This window comes from Pleuronectes platessa, chromosome 3, assembly GCF_947347685.1.
Source record: "Pleuronectes platessa chromosome 3, fPlePla1.1, whole genome shotgun sequence".
Lineage (NCBI taxonomy): Eukaryota > Metazoa > Chordata > Actinopteri > Pleuronectiformes > Pleuronectidae > Pleuronectes > Pleuronectes platessa.
Window position 1 is genome coordinate 7,959,019 of NC_070628.1, and position 13,668 is coordinate 7,972,686.

The 13,668-nt window shown below is 41.5% G+C and overlaps 1 protein-coding gene and 2 long non-coding RNA genes across 3 annotated transcripts in view; 2 read left to right on the forward strand and 1 right to left on the reverse strand.

Moving 5' to 3' along the window:
- The first annotated feature begins 4,015 nt into the window (after positions 1-4,015).
- The window catches only part of LOC128429698 (E3 ubiquitin-protein ligase RBBP6-like), a 64,509-nt gene continuing 54,856 nt past the window's right edge, over positions 4,016-13,668 (forward strand). Inside the window, 2 exon segments of the mRNA XM_053415526.1 lie at positions 4,016-4,208; positions 4,591-4,666. Coding sequence (XP_053271501.1) covers positions 4,043-4,208; positions 4,591-4,666 — 242 coding nt within the window. The 5' untranslated portion in view covers positions 4,016-4,042.
- On the forward strand, positions 5,848-7,242 carry LOC128430402 (uncharacterized). The gene is made up of 3 exons (XR_008334017.1): positions 5,848-5,944; positions 6,048-6,184; positions 6,511-7,242. It is a non-coding gene; the product is annotated as an uncharacterized LOC128430402 (long non-coding RNA).
- LOC128430366 (uncharacterized) lies at positions 6,179-7,783 on the reverse strand. Its single transcript, XR_008334007.1, has 3 exons — positions 7,535-7,783; positions 6,543-6,682; positions 6,179-6,363 (listed from the first exon to the last, which is right to left on the reverse strand). It is a non-coding gene; the product is annotated as an uncharacterized LOC128430366 (long non-coding RNA).

Genomic DNA, 13,668 nt, shown 5'->3' on the forward strand with positions numbered 1-13,668 from the left:
AATCAAATGGCAGGCGTATATCGCCTCTAGTCTAGTTTTTGTATTATTTCTGTCTTTCCTCTGTCAGTCAGTCGGTTTTCTCTCAGTCTCAGTCAGTTTTTTTCTGTGTCTCAGTCAGTCGTTTCCCTCTCTGTCTCAGTCAGCAAGCTGACCTTGACTCTTTTTCCTCTCCTCCTCTCTCGTTTTCACAGACACACTTTTTCATTCACACTAGTTCTTTCAGAAAGAACTCCCTATATTATATAATCAATATTAATTTATAATTATTATATTAGTAATTCTTTCCCTTTTAGTACCGACAGCCTATGTGTTATTGGGGGAATTGTGTGTTTTTTTTTTTTTAAATGACTGGGATCATCCATCCCTGTTTAATCCACCTGTGTAATTTTCTCTGTTCCTCTTTTCTGGCTTTGTCACGATCCACAGAGTGTTCTATGGCTTTTAAAATGACCGCCTCTATTTTATTACAGCAGGTCGACATTTTATTTTCTTTCAAAAGGGCCAAATGAATCACCTCCTGGAATGTTGCATTAGTAGTCGTCATTTTGTTTGTTTCTTTAACTACTTTTTTCACAATTTTTATCAAATACTGTTGGCAGAACTTAGATGTGGAGGACGCATTGCCATGTATACTTGGTCAGAACAGGAAGCTTCTACTACAGAAATAGTTTCAGTAGCGCCTGTTCTCTGGGTGTTTAACACAACCAAAATACACACTTTTCCACAATCTATTAATATTCTGCCAATATCTATTCCAACCCTCAATACCCTTTCAGAACTGTGACTCAAAACACTCTTTGTGTTCGTAATTACCTTGATGTCACAGGAAACCACCCCACACTTTTCCCCTTTAATCCCAGACTAGGAAATCCCTGATTCCCTTTTTCACTTCATATCTGACTCCGGACACAGATATGAGTGTGGCCCCTGGCCATAGGATCCCAAATCCTTTAAATTATAGTGCGTGCTCCGTGCACCACTTTATCAGTGTTCCATACACTTCTCAATGTGGCTCCTGGCCATAGGATCCCAAATCCTTTAAATTATAGTGCGTGCTCCGTGCACCACTTTATCAGTGTTCCGTACACTTCTCAATGTGGCTCCTGGCCATAGGATCCCAAATCCTTTAAATTATAGTGCGTGCTCCGTGCACCACTTTATCAGTGTTCCGTACACTTCTCAGTGTGGCCCCTGGCCATAGGATCCCAAATCCTTTCAATAAATGTAAATGGTTTCAAACCATAGGGTCCCAGACCCTTACAATTTCCTTCACTCCACTCTTAATATACTTACATCTCGTATTTCTCTTTGCTCACAGTTAATTTAGTTATTTTTCCAATCACAGCCGTTTTAGTTATAAAAAGGTCGCTGCTCACCTGTTTTATGTTGACCGCGGTCTTTCACTGTGAACAACGAGATCCTCGAGATGTCCTCTTATCGTCAATACGATCTGTCCTTTTTTCCTTCACTGGATCACGTCGGGGTCACCAATTTTGTCGTCGCCAGGCTTTTAAACTTGAACTCGCCTCCGGCGATTGGACAAGCGTGTTTGTTGATCCAGGATTTGAGAAGGAATAATTAGACACTTATACATGAAGTTCTGGAAATTGAACATTTATTGTATTCACTGAAATACTTACAGAGAGTCTCTGGGGTTCTGCCAGACACGTCACCAGGTTCACTGGATCATGTCGAGAAGAAGCCCCGTTCAATCCTAAGTCCACAGTATATATAATCAGACACAGGGTGGGCACAGAGGCGGTTCTTTTTCTTTGAGGGAATTCATCTGGCCAGTTATTGGCCAGATGTATACTGTTTCCTCAAAGTGCAGTTTTTTGCAAGCACATCACTTTCAACTGACCAGGTGTCCCACCACTGTGGCCTTGGCAAACAGGGAGCCTGCCACAGTGGAGAGACCCAGCAGATAATACTTTTCCGGAGGATTTCATATCTTTTTCTCACCATATTTCATGAAGCACCTTATTGTATTAGTTCTGGCACGTCCTCTCTCTTTTCTGAGCATCCGTGCTTTCATTATTTCAAATCTCAAGATGAATTTCCATCACACACTTTTCTCCGAATTGTATTTTGGGTCAGATTGACATTCAGGTCTGAGTCAAAAAGATTATACATCATTCTAACTAAAAGTAACTGTTGTAGCATTATTGATTATATGGATTATACAGCTAATATTTGTTCACAGGATATAGGTAAAATATAATCACAAGATACAGAGAAACATAGATATCTCAACAAAATCCACACCAATCCCATTGCTGTCCCACTGCCTGCAAATTCTCCTCATGTGTGTCTGTGCAGGATATCTGAACAATCTACAGGAGTGTGAGGCAACCCGTTAACACATTAATAAACAACTAAATCAATTAAAATGATGATTGAAAGAGAGAACAAAACAAATAAGAGACAATATATTATTTATTTTCTTCTTCTCAAAGTGGACGGTTACACAGGATGTTGAATACATTACCTCGACGTGTGAACGGTCCAATCGCGAAGCAGACGAGAGCTTCAGAAGTTCAGTGTCTCTGACATCATCGTCCAGCAGTCCATCAGCTCCTCCCGCTCCTCCTCCTTCCTCTCCATCAGAGACTCCAGCTCAAAGTCCACCTGACACACAAGCAGTCGAAACATTATACTGTGGTGTCAGTGGGCTGTATCCAGTAAATACAATAAATACATACAAAATTTATAAATATATAAATAAATACAGAAATAAATAAATCAAACAAATATATAATTCACAGACACATTTCTATAAGGATTATTACTCCTACAAATGATCAGCTGATGAAACACTAACAAAATAACTAATACGTTTGAGAACTCAAAATTTAAGTAATTCTTCAAACAAACATTTGCACTTTCCAGCTTTTCCCGTGTGAAAATGTGTTGTTTTAATATGTCTCAGTAATTTGGATGCTATCACTTAGGATCAGGGACATTTTAACCAGCATTTTCCCTTCATACAGTCATTACTTCTGTCGTGGAGGCTATGTTTGCATTGCTGTTTGTCTTTTAGCAGGATTATGCAAAAACTACTAAAAAGATTTTATTAAAAACTTTCTCACTTTCTTTAACATTGTCAGGTTTTGTGTTTGTGATAATGCAGAGATCTTGATGTGAAAAATCCGGCTCATAAAACACACTCAGAGTCACCAGGGGACTGTTATTACTGAGTGTGCTAAAGCTTTTAAAGAGTCATTAGAAAACAGTAATAAAATGTGCCAAGAATACAGATGACAAGCCTGTATGAGAAAAGTATGAATGTGACTTGATATGAGTGGTGTGTGCTGGAGATACACCAATAAAGTTTCTTACCTAAGATGAACAGCTGCTCAGTTGTGTATTGATTGTTAACTGCTGAGGATGTGCACAAAGAAGCTAAAACGAGTTAATGAGAAATAAAGTTTAAGTGTGTTGGGGACTCCCCCTCCATCTGAGCCAGAACCTCCAGCTCGTCTGCGAACTGGTCCTCGAACTCATCCTGGATCTCGAACAGTTCGTCATATTCGTCCATGTTAAACCCACGTTGAGAGACACTGTGGTTCTACACAAGTCTCAAGACAAAAGCACTATTTACTCAAATGAAATAAAAAGTCCATTGGCTGCTTGATATGGTTTCACGGAGAAGATTACCCGGCAATTTTTTTGTTGTGAAGTTTAACTTCCGGGTTACAGATTCATTTTCTTCTTCTTCTCGTTAAAAAACAACAATCGAACAACACTCATTATCGCCCCCAGCTGGTGTGGATGAGGACTGCAGATTTAAATAAAAACAATGTGGCAGCAAAGCCACTGCCTTTAATCTTTGTAACAACTAATGAAGTTGACTGTGAAGTGTGGCAGTATATCAGCAGCAGTTTCTGTCTTGACCTATCAGTTGCAGTTTCTGTTGACACCGAAATACCTTCTACGAGCTGCTGGCCACGATTTGGGCTTGCCGTTACTGTTTTTTTCCCCAATCTGCCCTGGTTTGGCTCCAGTTCCATCCTGCACCCCTGTGCTTCATTGACCTGTGAAAATGCCGGTAGTTGACTATAGGTTTTTTGCACGACCGGAATACAGCACAGTCACTTTTGATGGGTTGTATATCACCCTCAACGAGCTCAAAAAGCAGATTATGAGCCAGGAGCGCCTCGAGGCCCCAGACTGCGACCTGCAGATCACAAATGAGCAGACTTGTGAAGGTAAGTTGTCAGCTGACACCTTCACTCATGTGTGACACATCTGTCAGACATTATTTTTAGAGGGTTACCGTAAATTTTCTTTTCAAATGGCAATAACACAGCCTTCTGTTAATTAATTGTTTCATCTCTTTACAGGGTTTTGTCTAAAGTAACTAACAACTATCTCCTGAGCCTTATTGCTTAACACTTTTTTTTTTAATAAATTATTTATTTTTATATATCCAATATATATGAATAAATAAGTTTAATCAATGTCTTTGCAAACCCACTTCATGCATCTGTTTACTTACAAAGGCATTTCAGCTCTATTGAGTGAATTGTGGAGTCATTGTTAGATTGTTGTGTTTTTGTTTTCTATTGATTTGTTGCTTGTGTTTTGTAGAATATACCGATGATGAAGCCCACATCCCGGAACTCTCCTCAGTGATTGTAAAGCCCAATGGCAAGACGTTCATTGTGTATGTATTCAGTTATTACTGGTTTTATGATGAATCAGTAGAGTCCCTGATGATTTTAAGTCACTGGTCTGTTTAGATTTCCTAGTTATACTTGTTAAATTGATCCTGTAGTCGGTCACAATGTTGGTAACTGATGGTTTATTTTTGTCCTGTGTGTTTTTGCAGACATCGTGTTTCCAAAGCTGCGGTTATATCACCTACACCGGTATGTAAAAACAACACTCTGTCTTCCTCCTCTTCTCACCTCTCACTCTCTTCTCCTCTTTCTGGCTTTAGTCACATGTCTCAAAAACATTCTGTCAAAAACTGATCGAGCTCTGTGTATCTTCTGTTGAGCGTGTGTTTGCTGCATTTGTGTTGAGATCTCAACCTCTATGTGTTTCATGATGTCTTTTTGGGGAGGGTTTCCTGGACATTAAATCTTGCAACTTATTGTGATAAAATTGCCTTTTGTATATACTAGCTGTAAATGATTTTAAAGGGATTTGACATCGGCATGAATATATAATTATATAGTAGTTTTTAATGGATCTTTAAAATTAAATTAAGCTTTGTTTTAATGAAGCAACTCCAAAAAAGTCCCAAGTCTAGATGGGTCTGTTACCCTTTTCTGGATTGTAACACAAAGCCGTGGTTTAAATTCTCACTCTAATATACCTAAGCATTATCTCCTGGACTTTGAGTACTCGACAAACACCTTGACTTAAATGGCGTGAGGGACTGGACACAGATGTGGTGGGGAACTATCTGGGCTCTTATCTTCCGCTGTGTATCGCTTAGATGTTGTGTTAACACCTGTATTTTCTGTACTCTGATTCTCCTGCTGACGGATTCTCCTCCTTCTCTGTCGATCGAACAACTCGCCAAGGTAAAGTATCTGCACATGCCGGCTGAACTGCAAGAAAATGTTTATGAAGTCGAATCGATTTGTCCCCGTTTTTATTTAATGGTGTTGATGTCCTACTTTTGTGTTACGTCTATTCAGATGGCTAACCTGTACGATGCAAATGCATCAGAGGATGACAAGATCGAAGCCATGAAGTTGCAGTCAAACTTTTACGATGCATCGATAAAGTTAGTACACAAACATTTGTCTCTTTTATTTGCCTGAATTCGTACATTTTGAATATGAACAACATTCACTTGTAGTTAGAAAAATAAGATTTGCTTGTCTCTTCTAGTTTTCCAGAGAAAGCAGTTGGATTTTACCGCGCTAAGAACATCTGTTATTGTTGTGGAAAGGCTGGTCATTACATTCGAGAGTGCCCGAAGATGTTGGTAAGGATCCTGAATAATTTAATTTCATTCTCTGTGAAGTTAATTGTTACTACATCGCTGTAGTGATGTTAGATTTTAAATGAGTATGATGTTATTCTCTTAGAACAAAAGTGTTAAGGTTCCTAAACCAGTCAGGATTAGTGAGGGGATTCCTCAGAGTTTCATGGTGAAAGCAGATCCTGGAACCGAAGGAGCCATGTTAACCAGCAGTGGAGAATATGCAGTACCTGCAATAGATGCGTAAGTGAAGGATGTCCATTAACACACATTATTACTCAGCCGGTCGTTGGTCATATAGATGGGTGCTATGGTTTTCAATCACGTGTACGATAATGAACGAAACACCACAGAAATCCACACCAATCCCATTGCTGTCACACTGCCTGCAAATTCTACTCCTGTGTGTCTGTGCAGGATATCTGAAAAATCTACAGGAGTGTGAGGCAATCCGTTAACACATTAATAAACAACATAATCAATTAAAATGATGATTGAAAGAGAGAACAAAACAAATAAGAGACAATATATTCTTTATTTCCCCCTTTTTTTCTTGCTTCTTCTCAAAGTGGACGGTTACACAGGATGTTGAATACATTACCTTGACGTGTGAACAGTCCAATCGCGAAGCAGACGAGCGCTTCAGAAGTTCAGTGTCTCTGACATCATCTTCCACCAGTCCATCAGCTCCTCCCGCTCCTCCTCCTTCCTCTCCATCAGAGACTCCAGCTCAAAGTCCACCTGAAACACAAGCAGTCGAAACATTATACTGTTGTCTTAGTGGGCTGTATCCAGTAAAATAATACAAATCAATACATAAAAAAATATTTATAAATATATAAATAAATACAGAAATAAATAAATCAAAAATGTATAATTCACAGACACATTTCTAAAAGGATTATTACTCCTACAAAGGATCAGCTGATGAAACACTAACAAAAAAACGAATACGTTTGAGAACTCAAAATTTAAGTAATTCTTCAAACAAACATTTGCACTTTCCAGCTTTTCCCGTGTGAAAATGTGTTGTTTTAATATGTCTCAGTAATTTGGATGCATTCACTTAGGATCAGGGACATTTTAACCAGCATTTTCCCTTCATACAGTCATTACTTCTGTCGTGGAGGCTATGTTTGCATTGCTGTTTGTCTTTTAGCAGGATTATGCAAAAACTACTGAAACATTTTTATTAAAAACTTTCTCACTCTCTTAAACATTGTCAGATTTTGTGTTTTTCAGCATTGAGTGAATTTGTGATAATGCAGTGATCTTGATGTGAAAAATCCGGCTCATAAAACACACTCAGAATCACCAGGGGACTGTTATTACTGAGTTTGCTAAAGCTTTTAAAGAATCATTAGAAAACAGTAATAAAATGTGCCGAGAATACAGAAGACAAGTCTGTATGAGAAAAGTATGAATGTGACTTGATATGAGTGGTGTGTGCTGGAGATACACCAATAAAGTCACGTTTCTTAACTAAGAAGAACAGCTGCTCAGTTGTGTATTGATTGTTAACTGCTGAGGATGTGCACAAAGAAGCTAAAACGAGTTAATGAGAAATAAAGTTTAAGTGTGTTGGGGACTCACCCTCCATCTGAGCCAGAACCTCCAGCTCGTCCGCGAACTGGTCCTCGAACTCATCCTGGATCTCGAACAGTTCGTCATATTCGTCCATGTTAAGCCCACGTTGAGAGACACTGTGGTTCTACACAAGTCTCAAGACAAACGCACTATTTACTCAAATATAATAAAAAGTCCATTGGCTGACTGAGATGGTTTCACGGAGCAGATTTCCCGGCAATTTTTGTTGTTGTAAAGTTTAACTTCCGGGTTACAGATTCATTTTCTTCTTCTTCTCGTAAAACAAAAATAGAACAACGCTCATTATCGCCCCCAGCTGGTGTGGAAGGGGACTGCAGATTTAAAATAAAACAATATGGCAGCAAAGCCACTGCCTTTAATCTTTGTAACAACTAATTAAGTTGACTTTGAAGTGTGGCAGTATATCAGCAGCAGTTTCTGTCTTGATGTATCAGAGGCAGTTTCTGTTGACACCGAAATACCCGGCTGCTGGCCAAGATTTGGGCTTGCCATTACTATTTTTTTCCCAATCTGCCCTAGTTTGGCTCCAGTTTCATTTTGTGGATTTAACTTGAATTAAATGAACACGTAACCCACTGTTTTTATTTGGTTTTCATACCAGATTTCGTTTTTTTTCACCAGAGGACGACAAGATCGAAGCCATGAAGTTCCAGCCATACTTAGACTATGCATCGTTAAAGTTAGTACAAAAACAAGTCAGGATTAGTGAGGGGATTCCTCAGAGTTTCATGGTGAAAGCAGAGGCTGGAACCGAAGGAGCAATGCTAACCATCAGTGGAGAATATGCAGTACCTGCAATAGATGCGTAAGTGAAGGATGTCCATTAATACACACTATTTACCTCCTCCTCCTCCTCCTCCAAGAAAACTTATACTAGAATTAACTAGCGTCATATTTATCCTTTCATTTTAGGTCGTCTGTGGTGTTTTACTTGTTATGACAAAGGTCTATGAATGTGTTCATACAGGGAAGCATACACACAAGGAAAGAAGGAGCACCCCCCCTTTGTTCCACAGGACCAGTCATCATCTGAGGACGATTCAGGCCCAATCCCTCAGGAATTCATGTGTCCAATCTGCAACGACGTGATGACGGACGCAGTAGTTATACCCTGCTGCGGATACAGTTACTGCGACCTTTGTAAGTTCTTTCTCGTGTCATGGATTAGGAATAAAAATCCGTCCTGGGCTATGTTTCATTGATTCAGTGTGTTAATTTGTTGGGCAACTGGATTCTAGCTATGAACTAATGACTGTTTGTTTCCAGGTATCCGGATGGCCTTAATGTACCCATGCAAACATGCAGGTGTTTCACCTGACACTCTTATTCCCAATAACCTTCTGCGACAGGTAACCTATTTCAAAAACACATGCTCCTTGATGTATGTCATATTGGTTTGATCAGAGGTGTTAAGCAAATCTTTTTCTTCATGCAGCGTGTGAATAACTACAAGAATGCAAATGCATCAGAGGATGCACCAGATGACCAGTCATCACCTGAGGACGATTCAGGCCCAATCCCTCAGGAACTCATGTGTCCAATCTGCAATGACCTGATGACGGACGCAGTAGTTATACCCTGCTGCGGATACAGTTACTGCGAACTTTGTAAGTTCTTTCTCGTGACATGGATTAGGAATAAAAATCCTTCCTTGGCTATGTTTCATTGATTCAGTGTGTTAATTTGTTGGGCAACTGGATCATAGCTATGAACTAATGACTGTTTGTTTCCAGGTATCCGGATGGCCTTACTGCACCCATGCCAACATGCAGGTGTTTCACCTGACACTCTCATTCCCAACAACCTTCTGCGACAGGTAACTCATTTCAAAAACACATGCTCTCTGATGTATGTCATATTTGTGTGATCAGAGGTGTAAAGCAAATATTTTTCTTCATGCAGCGTGTGAATAACTACAAGAATGCAAATGCATCAGAGGATGCACCAGATGACCAGTCATTCCCTGAGGACGATTCAGGCCCAATCCCTCAGGAACTCATGTGTCCAATCTGCAATGACCTGATGACGAACGCAGTAGTTATACCCTGCTGCGGATACAGTTACTGCGAACTTTGTAAGTTCTTTCTCGTGACATGGATTAGTAATAAAAATCCGTCCTTGGCTATGTTTCATTGATTCAGTGTGTTAATTTGTTGGACTGGATCATAGCTATGAACTAATGACTGTTTGTTTCCAGGTATCCGGATGGCCTTACTGCTCCCATGCCAACATAAAGATGTTTCACCTGACGCTCTCATTCCCAACAACTTTCTTCAACAGGTAACTCATTTCAAAAACACATGCTCTTTAATGTATGTCATATTGGTTTGATCAGAGGTGTTAAGCATTTTTTTTTCTTCATGCAGTTTGTGGATATCTACAAGAATGCAACATCAAACACCAAACTCGTACGTCAGCAGGCCCAACAGGCAGCGCTGCCTCCGCCTCGCCTCCAGATCTGGAATCAGGATCCGGAACCTACTGTGGAACGAAACCCAGAAAGTAACCCAGGAATTGGACCACATGTGAGTCCCCTCGGATGACCTGATAATAATGCATCTGTCATTGTTATTATAGAGCTCAACAGAGTTAAAAATCCCTTGATTTTCTGACTACCGAATTCGATTATCACCCATTTTATTTTTACAATCCAAGGTAGACTCACCACAAGTTTGTGAAACGCTGTTATAAGCTCCTGTAAAAGCCAAAAGTCATTATGATAGCAACTGCATTTTAAGAAAAACTGTTTTATTTACACAATCCCACAATCAATTCTAAAAGTGGGCATTCACTGTTACGCTCTATTATTGGAGTCCATAACTTACTTAGATGCATCCTTACCAGACACCTGTACATCCATGAGAACTGGAATAGTTCCTGACCCTAACCCTAACCCTAACTCTGAAAGGGAACTAAATTCCTTCCACTGATTTCTTCCGCAGGGCTACCATTTATCATACCTGTACCCGTCTCCACCACAGCCTCACCCTCATCCCCACACCTCTGGCTTTATACCTCCTCCTCCAACCGGTTATCCGCCCCAGCCAATTTATGCCCCTGGACCACCGGGTCTCAACCCTCCCTTGATCCCCCCTGGTGTCCAGCCCCCTCTACCCCACCGTGGACCCCCCCTCTCTCAGCCCCCCCTCTCCAAGAAATATTGCTACAGACGAAGGCACCGACAGGACAAGTGAGTAGTTTGTTTTTGTTTTGAGTCGTCCTACAGCTACACTAGCTAATCATTTTTGGATTGACATTAACACTTGGCGGGATTATGATGATTTCAGTATGATTAAGTCATTTTGAAAGTTTGACTGTTCTTGTCTTTGTATTCATCTCGTTCAAGATATAGATCCAGGTCTAACTCTGGTTCCCAGAGTCGATCCCGCTCCCGTTCACACTCCCATGGGCGATTTTATCCTAGCTCCCCTTATTCCAGGCACAATGGACGCAGTTACAGGCGTTCACGGTCAAGGTCCCACTCACCCTTAAGGTTTCCTCCTCCCTTCCGGGCCGGACCCTGGGAGGGAGCAGAAGGACCAGCACCCTTCAGGTCCCAGTCTCGCTCCCCTGGTGGCTTCCGGAACCGCAGCCCTGGTGGACGGAAGCCACCTCCTCTGGGACGTCCACCGTATGAACTAAAGGGACCAAGTCCTGGAGGCCATGATCGCTGGGAGAGAGAAAGGTATCGACGATGGGAAAAGGAGTACACCGACTTGTACAACAAATACTGGAAAGACTACGACAACCAACATCCCTCACTACATCACAGAGGTCGCGGCAGCAGAGACAGGGAGAGGGACAGAATGTCTCGGTTACCCAGAGATTACTCCCCTCAGGGGAGAGGAAAAAGAGGTAGAGATGAGAGTGGTGCTCCCCCTCAACATCCTCCATCCTCTTCATCATCAGGGACTAAGTCCAGCACAAAAGTCCTTAAAACAAAGAAAGTAAACAAGAAGAGGCCCAGGGAGGAATCTGAGCCATCATACCATTCAGCAGACAGTGATGGTTCTACTCCCCTCAGAGATGAACCGATGGAAAAAATAACGTATCCAGGACCCAGTCTGATAAAACCAGGAAAGAAAAGGCTCAGAAAGTGAAGCCTAAAGTGAGGACAGAGGCTGTGAGGACAGAGGCTGTGAAGGTAAAGGTCTGTCCTCCCAGACCCTTACTTACCATCACTGCTCCCTCTCGTGCCCCAGCGGGGTAAGATGGTGAAGGGTCTGTTGTGATGAGCAAACCCAGGATCAGTCGAAATGTCGACCTATCACCTGTTGTGTACATGTAAAAAAGTGTGTTTTCACCTAAAGTGAAGACAGAGGCTGTGAAGGCAGAGAACGACAAGGTGTGTGTTGTATTGCTCATCTATGTAAGTTCGTGAATGTTAATATTAAGTGATAAAGTTGTGTGCATACTTTGTCCACAGCAAGTCGTCCACATGGATGGACAACTTGCACATGTCACTGCTTCCATGTGAATTGTTACTATAATAAAGGCAAAAAAAACATGAAATATGGATTTGATTGTGGTTTATTCCATGTGCAGATAATTGACTCATTCTATCCAAAGCGTCTTCGTCGCTCCTGTAAGAAAACGCGATGACACGGGCTGACAACACAAAGGGGGGGGGGGGGGGGGGGCGTTTTATTGATCCGTTCATTCTTGCCACGGAGTGACAACAAAAACAACATACCTGGACGGACAACACCTAGATCTGTTCCGCACTGTCAAAGTGCCTACCCCAACCCACTGTCTAAGTGCCCCTGAGCAAGGCACCTTACTCCCCTAACACCTGCTCCCCGGGGCACCGTGCATGGCTGCCCACTGCTCTGTGGTTCCTCCTGTGTAAGCCAGATGGGTCATAGCAGAAAAGCAAAATTTCCCCCCTTGCATGTTGTGTGTGTGTGTGTGCATGTGTGCGTGTGTGTGGGACAATGAATGTATCTTACCTTATCTTACCTTTACAGTTCTTTATCAGTTACTGTAGCTTTACATTCAATAAATTCTTCCCATGGTCTCAGACCGGGTGAACTGTGTCCGCACTGTGTTCACCCAGAAGATTATAGTGTCAATTTAGTGAGTATTTTGACCATATTATAATTTTTATGCATATTTTCCAACTCCAAGCTGTATAAACTTGAAGGCCTATTGGATTTAAGTATATGATGTGGTGTGTATTTGTGAAATGAGGGAGTGTGTGGCCTAAGGAGATCAACACCCTATATCAAGGTGTGCATAATTATTAGGCAGCTTCTTTTCCTCAGGCAAAACGCTAAAGTCTTTCAGAGGGATGCAGCACTCTTGAAACAGGGTCACACGAAATGTGTTGAGAAAAAAAGACACAAATTAACTGCCAAAGATTTGAAAAGAATTAAACGTCAAGCTACCAGGAACCCATTATCCTCCAGTGCTGTCATATTCCAGAACTGGAACCAACCTGGAGTGGCCAGAAGTACAAGGTGCTCAGTGCTCAGAGACATGGCCAAGCTGAGGAAGGCTGAAACCCGGTCACCACTGAACAAGACACATAAGTTGAAACGTCAAGACTGGGCCAAGAAATATCTGAAGACAATTTTCAAAGGTTTTATGGACTGATGAGATGAGAGTGACTCTTGACGGAGCAGATGGATGGGCCCGTGGCTGGATCAGTAACGGGCACACAGGTACACTTCGACTCAGATGCCAGCAGGGTGGAGGTGGGGTACTGGTATGGGCTGTTATTATTAAAGATGAGCTAGCTGGACCTTTTTCAGGTTGAAGATTGACTCAAAATCAATTCCCAAACCTACTGCCAGTTTTGAGAAGACACTTTCTTCAAGCAGTGGTACAGGAAAAAGTCTGCATCTTTCAAGAAGAGCATGATTTTTATGCAGGACAATCTCCATCGCATGCATCAAAGTACTCCACTGCGTGGCTAGCCAGTAAAGGGCTTAAAGATGAAAGAATAATAACATGGCCCCCTTCCTCACCTGACCTTAACCCTGTTGAGAACATGTGGGCCCTTCTTAAACGGGAGATTAACGGGAGATTTACGGTGAAGGAAAACAGTACACCTCTCTTAACAGTGTGTGGGAGGCTGTGGTTGCTGCTGCACAAAAAGTTGATCGTCAACAGAGCAA